At 50.3% G+C, this 16,221-nt stretch overlaps 2 protein-coding genes across 2 annotated transcripts; one reads left to right on the top strand and one right to left on the bottom strand.

The window, feature by feature from the left end:
* Window positions 1–2,230: 2,230 nt before the first annotated feature.
* On the bottom strand, window positions 2,231–10,712 carry LOC136945942 (protein FAM50A-like). Its single transcript, XM_067240078.1, has 13 exons — window positions 10,455–10,712; window positions 10,243–10,327; window positions 9,769–9,868; window positions 8,629–8,783; window positions 8,309–8,385; window positions 7,943–8,009; window positions 7,775–7,836; window positions 6,973–7,049; window positions 6,829–6,895; window positions 6,634–6,682; window positions 5,924–5,994; window positions 5,088–5,198; window positions 2,231–2,339 (listed from the first exon to the last, which is right to left on the bottom strand). The coding sequence occupies exons 1-13, from the start codon at window positions 10,563–10,565 to the stop codon at window positions 2,331–2,333; spliced, it is 1,041 nt and encodes a 346-aa protein (XP_067096179.1). The 5' UTR covers window positions 10,566–10,712; the 3' UTR covers window positions 2,231–2,330.
* Window positions 10,713–10,842: 130 nt separating this feature from the next.
* tmed4 (transmembrane p24 trafficking protein 4) lies at window positions 10,843–15,752 on the top strand. Its single transcript, XM_067240057.1, has 5 exons — window positions 10,843–11,067; window positions 11,358–11,458; window positions 12,603–12,728; window positions 13,134–13,280; window positions 14,680–15,752. The coding sequence occupies exons 1-5, from the start codon at window positions 10,929–10,931 to the stop codon at window positions 14,827–14,829; spliced, it is 663 nt and encodes a 220-aa protein (XP_067096158.1). The 5' UTR covers window positions 10,843–10,928; the 3' UTR covers window positions 14,830–15,752.
* The last annotated feature ends 469 nt before the right edge of the window (window positions 15,753–16,221 follow it).

Raw genomic sequence — 16,221 nt, 5'->3', positions numbered from 1 at the left:
ACCTGTTTTTGCAAAATGTCAGGTACTGTAGGCTTAGAAACTGAAGCTACAGCACTAAACATGTTGAGGCATCAACCTCTAGACTTGTACTTTTTTTGGTCCCCAACTTCTCCCCACCCCCCTTGCCCTTGTGCATTTGTTTCTCCATCCTAATCCACAGATTTTTGGCTCTGAGCCACTGCATCTGACACAAGAACGTGTGGGAGTCAGATGGCTGAGTGGTGAGGGAGTTGGGCTTGTAATCTGAAGGTTGCTCTTGTAAACAATGTCATGTTCTTTTAACCATAAAGACATTTTTTGTATAGCATACATCATAAAAAACAATTAAACAAACAGGATTACCTGTGTTAAACTACTTTAAAAAGTCAAAAGCATCACTTACTGTAAAGCTAACACACATACAATAAACATAATTTTTAATATTGTATTAAAATTGTTTCTACAAGATGATGTAAGATGGGTCTGTAAACCTCTCCCCACTCTGCCTCTGATTGGCTGTGAGGTTTAGGCATTAGGAGTGACGATTGGTTCCAGAGACAGTTGTAAAGTTGGGAAGCACGGGGGAAATGCTGTGTTGGCCACAGCCACTACCCACCACAACCCGCCACGGTTTTTTAGGGGTGCTGAGATGAAATGTAGGGCCCCTAAAAAGGATCTAAAATCGCCACTGCTTTCACTCCTTACACTTTATACACACATTGTCACACACGTCCAGTACCAGCGTGACGCAGTGTGGCGGCTGCTCAATAGAGGGCGCTATCTGATGGCGCTTCATAGGGCGCCGCCCTCCCTGGTGAAAAGTGTTTTAGATTTTTGTTTTTCATGTAATATATTTTCTAAATAATAACTACTCATTTTAAGCATGACTGTGCTAAAAATATACAATAACGTGTTGTGTATATATATACTCAAATTCGGTTTTGGGATACATTTACTTCATGCTCCACATCTGGGGCGCTAGAAAAATCGCCCATCTTGGAACATATTCTACATTTACATTTAGTCATTTAGCAGACGCTCTTATCCAGAGCGACTTACAGTAAGTACAGGGACATTCCCCCGAGGCAAGTAGGGTGAAGTGCCTTGCCCAAGGACACAACGTCAGGGAATCGAACTGGCAACCTTCGGATTACTAGCCCGACTCCCTCACCGCTCAGCCAACTGACTCCCACTCACACATTCTCCAAAATCCTTTTGAGAGGAGAACTAGTGGCGAAAATACAAATAAAAGAGCTTGGCCCAGATCAACCTGACATCAAAATTACCCGACAGGCGAGCGAAAAGGGTAGAGCTAAATCATACACAAGAGGTTTCTCCCACGATTGGTACAACAGAAAGGCCTGGCTAGCTGGATGCAGTCATGTCAATGCCTTATTTTGCTCCCCGTGCTTGCTTTTTAAAACATTCGTAACAGATACTGCATGGACTGTTACAGGAGTTAAGGACATTAAACATTTATCTAAGAAAAAATGTTGTGAATGTTGCCTAGTTTGAGGGCTATTCGAACTGTCCGATGTAAAAGGGGGGGGATAATAAAGAATGATGAGCAACATTCCTTCTCAATTCTTGAACGCTAGCCGGCGCAACAATACAATCAAGCTTGCCATGCTAGGCAGAGACTATCGCTACGCAACTGAACGAATGTCACACAACGAAGAAGTGGATAAGGACATGCACGTTGTATCAAAGTTAATTGATTGTGTTAAATTCATCTATAAATCCTTAATATTTAGTCTTACAGTAATAGTTATGTTTCCTAATAATACCAGGGAGTGGCTCAAGTGCCCAGATGTCTGGTTTTCAATATTTCTGATCTGAGTGTAATGATATTTATAGTCCACAAATGTGGACATTTGCCTATAGCTGTGTGCATTAATTAAACTATTTCACAGAGAACTTTTATCATGCAGTTTGTGTTGAATTGTATTAGGATGGTTACTGAATTGACTGAATATTTCACAGCCCCACCTAGAATAATTTTCAGCAGCCACCACTGGTGACACTAATTTCAAAAGTCACTTTTATTTCCAAGCAAATCGTTGATTTCATAAAACAACTAATGATTAAACGTCCACGTAAAAAGCTGTCCTTATTCAGTGGCCCTCAGTTGCATAACAGTGGTTTTCCAGTTCTTCCAAGAAGCTATTATAAACATTTGAGAAGAACAAAATCTCTGAATGTGTAAACAAAGAAAGATTGCTATGGCATGAGAGAGGCCAGAGCTAGATGGTTGTGAGTGAATAGTTTATTAATTACAAAGTAAACAGGACACTAAATCAGAGAAACAAGCACAGGCCCAGACAGCAGAGGCCCAGACCACTGCGGACGTTTCACCGAATCTGAAAAACAAAACCAACAGTGAACACTCCTTCCTGGTTCCACTGCCACACCACACTCCTTCCTGGTTCCACTGCCACACCACACTCCTTCCTGGTTCCACTGCCACACCACACTCCTTCCTGGTTCCACTGCCACACCACACTCCTTCCTGGTTCCACTGCCACACCACACTCCTTCCTGGTTCCACTGCCACACCACACTCCTTCCTGGTTCCACTGCCACACCACACTCCTTCCTGGTTCCACTGCCACACCACACTCCTTCCTGGTTCCACTGCCACACCACACTCCTTCCTGGTTCCACTGCCACACCACACTCCTTCCTGGTTCCACTGCCACACCACACTCCTTCCTGGTTCCACTGCCACACCACACTCCTTCCTGGTTCCACTGCCACACCACACTCCTTCCTGGTTCCACTGCCACACCACACTCCTTCCTGGTTCCACTGCCACACCACACTCCTTCCTGGTTCCACTGCCACACCACACTCCTTCCTGGTTCCACTGCCACACAACACTCCTTCCTGGTTCCACTGCCACATCACACTCCTTCCTGGTTCCACTGCCACACCACACTCCTTCCTGGTTCCACTGCCACACAACACTCCTTCCTGGTTCCACTGCCACACCACACTCCTTCCTGGTTCCACTGCCACACCACACTCCTTCCTGGTTCCACTGCCACACCACACTCCTTCCTGGTTCCACTGCCACACCACACTCCTTCCTGGTTCCACTGCCACACCACACTCCTTCCTGGTTCCACTGCCACACCACACTCCTTCCTGGTTCCACTGCCACACCACACTCCTTCCTGGTTCCACTGCCACACCACACTCCTTCCTGGTTCCACTGCCACACCACACTCCTTCCTGGTTCCACTGCCACACCACACTCCTTCCTGGTTCCACTGCCACATCACACTCCTTCCTGGTTCCACTGCCACATCACACTCCTTCCTGGTTCCACTGCCACACCACACTCCTTCCTGGTTCCACTGCCACACCACACTCCTTCCTGGTTCCACTGCCACACCACACTCCTTCCTGGTTCCACTGCCACACCACACTCCTTCCTGGTTCCACTGCCACATCACACTCCTTCCTGGTTCCACTGCCACACCACACTCCTTCCTGGTTCCACTGCCACATCACACTCCTTCCTGGTTCCACTGCCACACCACACTCCTTCCTGGTTCCACTGCCACACCACACTCCTTCCTGGTTCCACTGCCACATCACACTCCTTCCTGGTTCCACTGCCACACCACACTCCTTCCTGGTTCCACTGCCACACCACACTCCTTCCTGGTTCCACTGCCACATCACACTCCTTCCTGGTTCCACTGCCACACCACACTCCTTCCTGGTTCCACTGCCACACCACACTCCTTCCTGGTTCCACTGCCACACCACACTCCTTCCTGGTTCCACTGCCACACCACACTCCTTCCTGGTTCCACTGCCACACCACACTCCTTCCTGGTTCCACTGCCACACCACACTCCTTCCTGGTTCCACTGCCACACCACACTCCTTCCTGGTTCCACTGCCACACCACACTCCTTCCTGGTTCCACTGCCACACCACACTCCTTCCTGGTTCCACTGCCACACCACACTCCTTCCTGGTTCCACTGCCACACCACACTCCTTCCTGGTTCCACTGCCACACCACACTCCTTCCTGGTTCCACTGCCACACCACACTCCTTCCTGGTTCCACTGCCACACCACACTCCTTCCTGGTTCCACTGCCACATCACACTCCTTCCTGGTTCCACTGCCACACCACACTCCTTCCTGGTTCCACTGCCACACAACACTCCTTCCTGGTTCCACTGCCACACAACACTCCTTCCTGGTTCCACTGCCACACCACACTCCTTCCTGGTTCCACTGCCACACCACACTCCTTCCTGGTTCCACTGCCACACCACACTCCTTCCTGGTTCCACTGCCACACCACACTCCTTCCTGGTTCCACTGCCACACCACACTCCTTCCTGGTTCCACTGCCACATCACACTCCTTCCTGGTTCCACTGCCACACCACACTCCTTCCTGGTTCCACTGCCACACCACACTCCTTCCTGGTTCCACTGCCACACCACACTCCTTCCTGGTTCCACTGCCACACCACACTCCTTCCTGGTTCCACTGCCTTCTACCCCCCTAACCCCCCCAAGACCCAGTTTCATAATCTGGCAGTAATCCATTCTCTAAGGCTGCATGTTGTCACCATATAGAAAAGCAGCATAACACTCAGGAGAGAGAACGTGTCCCAGCATGCTGTGCTCCCAGCACTTTCCCAGCATGCTGTGCTCCCAGAATGCTGTGCTCCCAGAATGCTGGGAGCACAGCATTCTGGTAGGATACTAACCATAGAGGGTGTGGTTGTGGTTCTGGTAGGATACTAATCATAGAGGGTGTGGTTCTGGTTCTGGTAGGATACTAATCATAGAGGGTGTGGTTGTGGTTCGAGTACATTTACATTTATTCATTTAGCAGACGCTTTTATCCAAAGCGACTTCCAAGAGAGAGCTTTACAAAAGTGCATAGGTCACTGATCATAACAACGAGATAGCCCCAAACATTGCGGGTAGCCAAAACATGAAGCATACATTGTGAAAAACCAAATAAGTGCCAAAGGCAAGAACCATAAGAGCATGTAGTTAAACAAGTTACAATTAAACAACATGACATAGTAGGATACTAACCATAGAGTTTGTGGTTGTGGACTACTCACCGTGTACTTGTCCCATTTCTTCTCAGGGTCATACGGCTCCCAGCGACTGGCAGGGAAGATGTGCTTGTTCTTCTCGTACCAGCTCCTCAGAACCACCTTGCCTGCGTGAGACTGGGACAGAGGCCTGGTCAGACTGGCTCTGCACTACGGCTGTCCCCACTCAGTCGCCTAGTCGCCTACTCTGCCATAGCCTACTTTGTCGGTGTTATTAGTCAAAATGGCAAAGAAATCTGTGGTATGGCAGCATTTCATTAAAGTACATTTACAAAGTACCGGGTGACTCGAAAAACGTTGAATGCAAACTCTGCCAACAACGGTTTATTTTTCATAGTTCGACGTCGAATATGATGTAGCCTACCACCTGAAAAACGTAAGTTGGCCTAGCCCTACTTCACTCATGCTAACGCGCTGGGTTGAAAAATGAATATGCCTATTATAAGAATCACATCCAAATCGAATGACATTATCTTCTCTGGCCAAGACAACAAAATCTTTCTCTGTTGCACCGTTCCCCACTCAGCTTCTACGTAAGTTCGCATGCTGCAAGTTTTAAGGCAGTGATAAGCGCGCTCTGATGATTTGCATGTTAAACAAACAATATTTGTAATTTGAAGTACATTGTAAGAGATACTAAATACCATCGGCATTCGGTTACTACAGGACTGGTGATACGAGTCTTATTATTAGTAGGCTATTAGCGGCTGAATCTGCAATGTCCAGCAGCCATTGAGTCAGATCGGGAAAATGTTTGTACGTTTTTTTTTGTGGGCGTGTGTTACAGGTGTGGGTGTGTTACAGGTGTGGATGTGGGTTAAAGGTCAAGCAGTAAACCCCACCTCATCTTTCTCCACAGTGGCGTCGTTCACCAGGCGTATGTCATCGTGGACGTCAAAGCTGAAGAGAGGACCTGGACCAGAGCAGGACACAGTCAGCCAGCAGGGGGCAACAACCACACACATCCTTCAGAAAACCAGAGCAGGACACAGTCAGCCAGCAGGGGGCAACAACCACACACATCCTTCAGAAACCACACACACCCTTCAGAAACCACACACACCCTACAGAAACCACACACACCCTTCAGGAACCACACACACCCTTCAGGAACCACACACACACCCTTCAGAAACCACACACACCCTTCAGGAACCACACACACCCTTCAGGAACCACACACACACCCTTCAGAAACCACACACACCCTTCAGGAACCACACACACCCTTCAGAAACCACACACACCCTTCAGGAACCACACACACCCTTCAGGAACCACACACACACCCTTCAGAAACCACACACACCCTTCAGAAACCACACACATCCTTCAGGAACCACACACACCCTTCAGGAACCATTCCTTTTCAACAATAACTTAATTATTCGTTTGGTATTTATGTTTTCCACATATTTGGGAGCAAATTATAGATTTTCTAGAAGAGTAGGGAGCCAATCAGGGAGTTTTCCTCCTTTCAGGTTGAGGGCTGCAGGGCCTTTGGCATGGTTACGCCCACCTGGCCTGCCTGGGTGGTCCAGGTGAGACTCACCTGATTTGCCTCTGGCTTTAGTTACGATGAAGTCATAGAAGCTGTGGTGCTGGAAGAGAACACCAGTAATATTATAGAAACACAATCCTCTATAGTAGATACTGTATAAACAGTTTCCTCTTTGTTAGATAGTATAATATGGTAAGTTCAGTCTACTTGGAGGTTGTGTGTGTGTCTGTGTGTGTCAGAACTCACATGAGGAATGATCAAATCCTCTTTGATGTACATCAGCTGCTCAACACCAGCATTCAAATGTTTTCCTCTACCCTCTCCTTCCCCTCATCCTGCCCCTTCCCTCCTCCTCTTCTCACCTCCCTCTGTCCCCCTTCTCCTCCTCACCTGAGTTCACTGAAGTCCTTCCTAAGAACTTCCAGAGCTTTCTGCAGGAACTGTTGGATGGTGTTGCCTTTCTTCATCTGTAGCGACACATAGCGAGAAATATCATGAACATGAGCTAGCTCCCCCAGCACCACCATCCTCCCCAGCACCACCATCCTCCCCCAGCACCACCATCCTCCCCCAGCACCACCATCCTCCCCCAGCACCACCATCCTCCCCCAGCACCACCATCCTCCCCCAGCACCACCATCCTCCCCAGCACCACCATCCTCCCCCAGCACCACCATCCTCCCCCAGCACCACCATCCTCCCCCAGCACCACCATCCTCCCCCAGCACCACCATCCTCCCCCAGCACCACCATCCTCCCCAGCACCACCATCCTCCCCCAGCACCACCATCCTCCCCCAGCACCACCATCCTCCCCAGCACCACCATCCTCCCCCAGCACCACCATCCTCCCCAGCACCACCATCCTCCCCCAGCACCAGCATCCTCCCCCAGCACCACCATCCTCCCCCAGCACCACCATCCTCCCCCAGCACCACCATCCTCCCCCAGCACCACCATCCTCCCCCAGCACCACCATCCTCCCCAGCACCACCATCCTCCCCCAGCACCACCATCCTCCCCCAGCACCACCATCCTCCCCAGCACCACCATCCTCCCCCAGCACCACCATCCTCCCCCAGCACCACCATCCTCCCCAGCACCACCATCCTCCCCCAGCACCACCATCCTCCCCAGCACCACCATCCTCCCCAGCACCACCATCCTCCCCAGCACCAGGAGGGCCAGCCTACCTTGACTGTCTTCCGATGTCCAGATCCATCCCAGTAGCTGAACGTGATCTCAATCTCCTCACCTGGACGACACACACACCTGAACAATACATCCTGACAGAGACTCAATGTGTGTGTGAGAGAGTGTGTATGAGTGTGTATCTGAGTGTGTGTTGCTGGCAGACTCACCTTTGATCTTCTCCTGCTTCCTCTCCCACTCCTGCCTCAGCTCCTCTCTCAGCCGGTTCTCTTCCTCCTGGGGGGAGGGGAGGGGGAGGAGAGGGAGGGAGAGAGGAGAGGGGGAGGAGAGGGAGACCAACATTCAGGTACCAAGCATTGTGTCTCTTTACTCAATCTTTAAAACTAACTCTGTTAACTAACTCTGTTAACTAACTCTGTTGTGGTTGTGTGAGTGCGTTCTACACACTATCGGTTAGATCTGTCCAGTAACCCTTACTGACGTCCTCACCATGTGTTCTACACACTGTATGGGTTAGATCTGTTAGGGTTATCATCAGTGATAACCCTAACCCTGAGGGTTATCCTTGTCCTCACCTCTCGGTCCCGGTCAGGCAGGAAGCTGGTGTCCACATCTGGGTTCTTCCCCAACTTCCTCTTCTTTACTGGGAAATCTAGAAACAGACATGGGGTACTGTAATCTGTTATACCATACATCTATAGAGAACAGGTATGATCTGTTATACCATATATCTATGGAGGAAAGGTATAATCTGTTATACATCTATGGAAGACAGGTATAATGTGTTAAATTATTCATCTATGTATTTGGTGGCTGGCCCATGTTGACAGAAGGGAAGCTACATAACATCACATTGATAACATCCTATTGATAACATAATAACTGGGAAACTCACAGAACTCCTCTTCCTCCTCCTCCTCTTCCTCCTCCTCCTCCTCCTCCTCTGCGTCTTCATTATCATCTTCCTCCTCATCAGGATTGAAGGATAAACTGGCAATCTTCCTCTTCTGCTCCTCCTTCCTCTTCCTCTCCTTCTGCTTCTCAAGCTTCCTACACACACACACACACACACACACACACACACACACACAGGAGAAAGACATCACACACGGGGGGGGGGGGGGGGGGGGGAGACTGGCATTAAGGTACACCCTTACACACAAACATGACCAGCAGAGCAGTGAGACAGACACACAGAGACATGACCAGCAGAGCAGTGAGACAGACACACAGAGACATGACCAGCAGAGCAGTGAGACAGACACACAGAGACATGACCAGCAGAGCAGTGAGACAGACACACAGAGACATGACCAGCAGAGCAGTGAGACAGACAGACAGAGACATGACCAGCAGAGCAGTGAGACAGACAGACAGAGACATGATCAGCAGAGCAGTGAGACAGACAGACAGACAGACAGAGACATGATCAGCAGAGCAGTGAGACAGACAGACAGGCTCATGACCAGCAGAGCAGTGAGACAGACAGACAGACAGACTCATGACCAGCAGAGCAGTGAGAAGGAGACATGACCAGCAGAGCAGTGAGAAGGAGACATGACCAGCAGAGCAGTGAGACAGACAGACTCATGACTAGCAGAGCAGTGAGACAGACAGACAGAGACATGACCAGCAGAGCAGTGAGACAGACAGACAGACTCATGACCAGCAGAGCAGTGAGACAGACAGACAGAGACATGACCAGCAGAGCAGTGAGACAGACAGACAGAGACATGATCAGCAGAGCAGTGAGACAGACAGACAGAGACATGATCAGCAGAGCAGTGAGACAGACAGACAGGCTCATGACCAGCAGAGCAGTGAGACAGACAGACAGACAGACTCATGACCAGCAGAGCAGTGAGAAGGAGACATGACCAGCAGAGCAGTGAGAAGGAGACATGACCAGCAGAGCAGTGAGACAGACAGACAGACTCATGACCAGCAGAGCAGTGAGACAGACAGACAGACTCATGACCAGCAGAGCAGTGAGACAGACAGACAGACTCATGACCAGCAGAGCAGTGAGACTCACAGCTGCAGCTCTTTAGACTGCTCCTTCTTCGCCAGCTGTTTCTCCCTCTCCTTCACCAGGGCTTCCTGCTTGGCCTTCATGTCGTTCAGGGTGACCAGACCTGAGGACACACAGGTCACATGTCTGTTCTCCAACACTAACCCTCCACCACTGAGCTACACCCATCCTACCTCCAACAGTGAGCTACACCCATCCCCATGCACCCATCCTACCTCCACCACTGAGCTACATCCCCATGTTCTACCACTGAGCTACACCCATTCCCATGCTCTACCACTGAGCTACACCCATCCCCATGCTCTATCACTGAGCTACACCCATCCCCATGCTCTACCACTGAGCTACACCCATCCCCATGTTCTACCACTGAGCTACACCCATCCCCATGCTCTACCACTGAGCTACATCCATCCCCATGCTCTACCACTGAGCTATACCCATCCCATAGATGCGGGGTATATCTGAGTTACTCACCCACGGTGCTGGACTTCAGTTCGGCCTCTACGGCATCGTAGTGGGCTGAGAACTTCTTGTCGATGTTGGACTTCACCATGTTGTCCTGGAGACACGGATCGCATCGCATTAGTCAACAGGAGAGGTTACCTGCATACCCTGGGATGGCTTAGTAGGCGTGGGGACATTTGTACGTTACTGGATAAAAAATATATCCACAGTTAACAACGTACCTCGGCGATTTTCTGTTTGAGCTGTTCTAGTTGTTCTCGCTGCTGCTCACGCTTTTTCATCAGCTGCATGGCTCTTCCAGCCTCGCTAGCGGCACCTTTGTACTGCGCCATGTTGGAGGCTTGTGGGGCAACACACCAATATCACAATACAACAGAATGTGTCGTACAAACACTCCGTGTGGCCCGCAGGTAAACTAACTCTGAAGTGATGTTATTATTGTGGACGGAGGGCCAGAGATCGCATCACAACGCCACGAAAATGGCATCAGTGAAAAGCATCATGGGTCTTTTTCAAAGCCACTTCCTGTGTAACTCACTTTCAAAATAAAGGTTTTGCTGACACTAATAACTGACTGTTTTGAGTAGCTCTCCCTCCTACGGATCCTTCTCTTTAAATGTTGTGACGCGTTCAGAAGCAGTTAAAGCGAAGCTTAGGTGACTGAAGGGGAAATCTGACCAGCCAGGAGATTCAACATGATGCTCTCTACGTGTGCCGCTGCAGTTATCACGCTAATGGCGTGGGTTCCCCCAGGTTACGCTCTCTATTTTCACATAGGGGAGACAGAAAAGAAATGTTTCATAGAAGAAATTCCAGATGAAACAATGGTTATAGGTACGTTTATTGTGTCATACTGTAATGCTAGGCTAAGCTAACCAGCTGTCTCCAGCTCGCCCGTGACGCTGCCCTCATCTTGTTGTGCCCCGCAGGTGCAGCCCTGCAACTTCCTTGAATATGTTTCTTGGATTAGATCCGAGTAATAATGATACAATGAGAAGCTTTATGCCGCTATTCTCCTAGAATGTGTGCTGGCAAATCTATAACCTATAAACGCTCTGAACCCTTCCTTCAAAAATTAGTTTTCGCCTATAATGTTCTGGGGTGGGGTCCTCAATTGTTTCTAGGAAAGTACCGGACTCAGTTGTGGGATAAGCAGACCGGGTCCTTTCTACCCGCCACCCCGGGTCTCGGGATGCACGTGGAGATCAAGGATCCGGACACTAAGGTAAGATGACTTACACGAGAGAAAACGGTTTAAACAACAAGCACGTAGGGGTCCCTCCTCTACTGTATGTTTTCTCATCTACCAGATCATGCCAAGCATGGACGGCTTTTGTAGAATGCTTTAACGTTAATGTGTTACACCCCTCCTCCTCTCCTTCCTCCTTCCACTCTCTCTCCCCCCTCCACTCTCTCCCCCCTCCCCCTCTCCTTCCTCCACTCTCTCTCCCCCCTCCACTCTCTCTCCCCCCTCCACACTCTCTCCCCCCTCCACTCTCTCTCCCCCCTCCACTCTCTCTCCCCCCTCCAAACTCTCTCCCCCCTCCACTCTCTCTCCCCCCTCCACTCTCTCTCCCCCCTCCACACTCTCCCCTCCCTCCACTCTCTCTCCCCCCTCCACACTCTCTCCCCCCTCCACACTCTCTCCCCCCTCCACTCTCCCTCCCCCCTCCACTCTCTCTCCCCCCTCCACACTCTCTCGCCCCTCCACTCTCTCTCCCCCCTCCACACTCTCTCTCCCCCCTCCACACTCTCTCTTCCCCCTCCACACTCTCTCTCCCCCCTCCACACTCTCTCCCCCCTCCACACTCTCTCCCCCCTCCACTCTCCCTCCCCCCTCCACACTCTCTCGCCCCTCCACTCTCTCTCCCCCCTCCACACTCTCTCCCCCCTCCACACTCTCTCCCCCCTCCACTCTCCCTCCCCCCTCCACACTCTCTCCCCCCTCCACACTCTCTCCCCCCTCCACTCTCCCTCCCCCCTCCACTCTCCCTCCCCCCTCCACACTCCCTCCCCCCTCCACACTCCCTCCCCCCTCCACACTCTCTCGCCCCTCCACTCTCTCTCCCCCCTCCACACTCTCTCCCCCCTCCACACTCTCTCTCCCCCCCTCCACACTCTCTCCCCCCTCCACACTCTCCCCTCCCCCCTCCCTTCCCCCTCCACTCTCCCTCCCCCCTCCACACTCTCTCCCCCCTCCACACTCTCCCCTCCCGCCACTCTCTCTTCCCCCTCCACACTCTCCCCTCCCTCCACTCTCTCTTCCCCCTCCACACTCTCCCCTCCCTCCACTCTCTCTCCCCCCTCCACACTCTCTTCCCCCATCCACACTCTCTCTCCCCCCTCCACTCTCTCTCCCCCCCTCCCAGATCATCCTGTCCCGTCAGTATGGTTCTGATGGTCGCTTCACCTTCACCTCCCACACCCCAGGGGAGCACCAGATCTGTCTGCACTCCAACTCCACCAAGATGGCTCTCTTTGCTGGTGGCAAACTGGTACCTGTCTCTCTGTGTTCCTGTCTCTCTGTCTGCCTGTCTATCTTTCTTCCTATCTCTCTGTCTGCCTGTCTCTCTGTGTTCCTATCTCTCTGTCTGCCTGTCTCTCTGTGTTCCTGTCTCTACACCGTAGATGTTTGATTATGTAATGTTTGTTCCAGAAGGTTGTTGTTGTATAACATTGTGTTTTTTCCCATAGGGTTGTTGTATAATGTGTGTGTGTGTTCTAGTGGGTTGTTGTTGTGTAACACGTGTGTTGTAGAGGGTTGTTGTTGGTTCATAACGTGTGTGTGTTCTAGAGGGTTGTTGTTGTATAACGTGTGTGTTGTAGAGGGTTGTTGTGTAACGTGTGTGTGTTGTAGAGGGTTGTTGTGTAACGTGTGTGTGTGTGTGTGTGTGTTGTAGAGGGTGCACCTGGAGGTGCAGGTGGGTGAGCACACTAACAACTACCCAGAGATCGCTGCCAAGGACAAGCTGACGGAGCTGCAGCTCCGGGCCAGACAGCTGCTGGACCAGGCGGAGCAGATCCAGAAAGAGCAGAACTACCAGCGGGTGGGTCGTGTTCTAACAAGGGTCGTGTTCTATCGAGGGTCGTGTTCTAACGAGGGATGTTGTAACGAGGGGCGTGTTACATTTACATTTACATTTATTCATTTAGCAGACGCTTTTATCCAAAGCGACTTCCAAGAGAGAGCTTTACAAAGTGCATAGGTCACTGATCATAACAACAAGATAGCCAAAAAACATTGCGAGTAGCCAAAACATGAAGCACACATTGTGAACAACCAAAGTAAGTGCCAAAGGGAAGAACCATAAGAGCATGTAGTTAAACAAGTCACAACCAAACAACATGAACAGCTATAAGTGCAAGTGTACCTGTGGGAAAAAGCAAGCAACAGTAATAAAACAATATATCACAGCGAGAACCAAAAATTTAAATCAGTTACCACTAACCACAAGAGCAACAAGTCTCTAAGCAAGAGTCATTGTGATCCTTGAGGAAACTAACATCGGGTCAAGCGAACCGTTCCTAAGTACCGTTGTACTCCCGGAACAAGTGCGTCTTGAGCCTTTTCTTGAAGGTGGAGAGACAGTCAGTGTCTCTGATGGAGGTGGGGAGTTGATTCCACCACTGGGGGGCCAGACAGGAGAAGAGCTTGTGTTGGGACCGGGCGGTCTTGAGCGGTGGGACCACCAGGCGGTTGTCTGAAGAAGACCGTAGGTGGCGGGTGGGGGTGTAAGGCTGCAGGAGAGACTTGATGTAGACGGGTGCAGTCCCGTTCAGTGCTCGGAAGGTCAATACCAGGGTCTTGAATCTGATACGGGCCATGATAGGTAGCCAGTGGAGAGAGATGAGGAGCGGGGTAACATGGGAGCGTCTGGGTAGATTGTAGACCAGGCGGGCCGCCGCGTTCTGAATCCTCTGAAGAGGGCGGGTTGCACATGCTGGCAGACCAGCGAGCAGAGAGTTGCAATAGTCCAACTTGGAGAGGACGAGTGCTTGGACTAGCAGCTGGGTGGAGTGCTCAGACAGGTATCTCCTGATCTTCCGGATGTTGTAGAGGGTGAATCTACACGACCGGGAGGCCGCAGCAATGTGGGCCGTGAGGGAGAGCTCGTCGTCCATGGTAACCCCAAGGTTCCTGGCAGAGGATGAAGGGGTCACCGTCGCAGATCCCAGGGTGATTGAGAGATCGTGGGAGATGGAGGGTTTAGCCGGGATGATGAGAAGTTCTGTTTTGGCGAGGTTCAGCTGGAGGTGGTGCTCGGTCATCCAGGCGGAGATGTCTGTGAGGCAGGCCTCAATCCTAGCTGAGATCCCCGGTGTTCTAACGAGGGATGTTGTAACGAGGGGCGTGTTCTAACGAGGGTTTTTGTAACGAGGGGCGTGTTCTAATGAGGGATGTTGTAACGAGGGCTGTGTTGTAACAAGTCTGTCTGTGCCCTGCAGTACCGTGAAGAGCGCTTCCGCATGACCAGCGAGAGCACCAACCAGCGCGTGCTGTGGTGGTCCATCGCCCAAACGCTCATCCTCATCATCACTGGCATCTGGCAGCTCAAACACCTCAAGAGCTTCTTCGAAGCCAAGAAGCTGGTGTAGCCCTGAGAAGAAAAGCCAAACCTGGAGACACACCCCAGCCCACCCCAGACACATGGAGAGCAGATGGAGAACCTGCCTTGGCTGTCAGGAATGCAGAGGGAACCTTGGTAACCTTCTATTTATAGATAATCACCAATATGTGTATTGTCTATCATAATTTTTCACGTTTGGTCATTTTAATGTATATGTTCATGTGGTTTCCTGTGTGTGTACTGCTAAAGAGACGTTACAATGACTGAATAGCTGGAGTACAAGTGCCACATAACCAGCTTCATTCCATCGGCATAGCAGTATAATTTGATGATGCATATTAAATGCTTTTACATCACCTGTGACTGTTCTATTACCTGCTACTGGTGTGTGGCTAACAGTCCTGTTGTTACTCATCCCAGCTCTGTCTCAAACCTTCATCTTGCTGCAGAACCTTCTAGCACAGAAGCAATTTACACAGGTCACATGGCACGGAGGAGGGTGGATGCTAGCTAGCATGAAGTAGGGTTAGATGCTAGTTAGCAGGAGGTAGGATTAGATGCTAGTTAGCATGGTAGCATGGGGTAGGGATAGCTGCCAATTAGCATAAAGTTGAGTTAGATTCTAGTTAGCATGAAGTACAGTTAGATGCTAGTTAGCACCAGGTAGAGTTAGATGCGAGTTAGTGTTGGACGCTAGTTAGCACCAGGTAGAGTTAGATGCAGGTGGACACTCCCGTCGGACCACAAGTGGGTTCTGTGCTATGATAGATTGGACAAACCTGAGCTATTTATTATCATTTTGTTTTACTGTGAATTTTAGACCATGTAAGGTGTGATTTGTTTCTTTGACAGTTTTAAATTGTGTCGGATTTCCATGTCCTCAGTAAAACACTGAAAATCATCTTGATGCTTTCTGTTCCTGCCCCAAACCTCAACCTTACCCTGACTTCAAACCTAACCCCAGCCCACCACGACCCTGACCCTTGGCCTCACCCTAACCCAGCTGTGAAGAGCTAACCCTAACCTTAAACACCTTAAGGACCAAAGAAAACAACAGCTGCTGGAAACACTTTATTGCCTGGCCTCCTTTTTTCTCAGAATTAGACAGTGGTTAGTGGCTGTGTGGAACACCTGATTATGTAGGGTTAACCCTAACCCTATGTAGGACTTATCCAGCATGTCTAGATGCAGTTATGAACCTTTCCTTTGTACGTTACAGTGGCTACTGCACATTAGATGGATGAATCGTATGTTACCATCTAAAACGTGCACCTGTACACCTGTCCTCATCACCATCTCAAGAGGTCACATCAAAACAACACAACAAAATAACGATGGAAAAACAATGCTGATCTCTTCATGCTGATCTTTTGTGATCATATATATATATACACGTATCAAGAATAAAATCTTGCACCAT

Source organism: Osmerus mordax, chromosome 7, assembly GCF_038355195.1.
Source record: "Osmerus mordax isolate fOsmMor3 chromosome 7, fOsmMor3.pri, whole genome shotgun sequence".
Lineage (NCBI taxonomy): Eukaryota > Metazoa > Chordata > Actinopteri > Osmeriformes > Osmeridae > Osmerus > Osmerus mordax.
Note: the sequence above shows the minus strand (reverse complement) of the source record. Positions and strands in the feature narration are given on the sequence as shown.

Coding starts and splice junctions, on each gene's coding strand:
- LOC136945942 (XM_067240078.1), bottom strand. CDS start 10,565: ATGGCGCAGTACAAAGGTGCCGCTAGCGAGGCTGGAAGAGCCATGCAG. Junction 9,869..10,242: donor ACTGAAGTCCAGCACCGTGG/GTGAGTAACTCA, acceptor GTGTGTCCTCAG/GTCTGGTCACCCTGAACGAC. Junction 6,896..6,972: donor AAGGACTTCAGTGAACTCAG/GTGAGGAGGAGA, acceptor AGGAGAGGGTAG/AGGAAAACATTTGAATGCTG.
- tmed4 (XM_067240057.1), top strand. CDS start 10,929: ATGATGCTCTCTACGTGTGCCGCTGCAGTTATCACGCTAATGGCGTGG. Junction 11,068..11,357: donor AGATGAAACAATGGTTATAG/GTACGTTTATTG, acceptor AATTGTTTCTAG/GAAAGTACCGGACTCAGTTG. Junction 13,281..14,679: donor AAGAGCAGAACTACCAGCGG/GTGGGTCGTGTT, acceptor TGTGCCCTGCAG/TACCGTGAAGAGCGCTTCCG.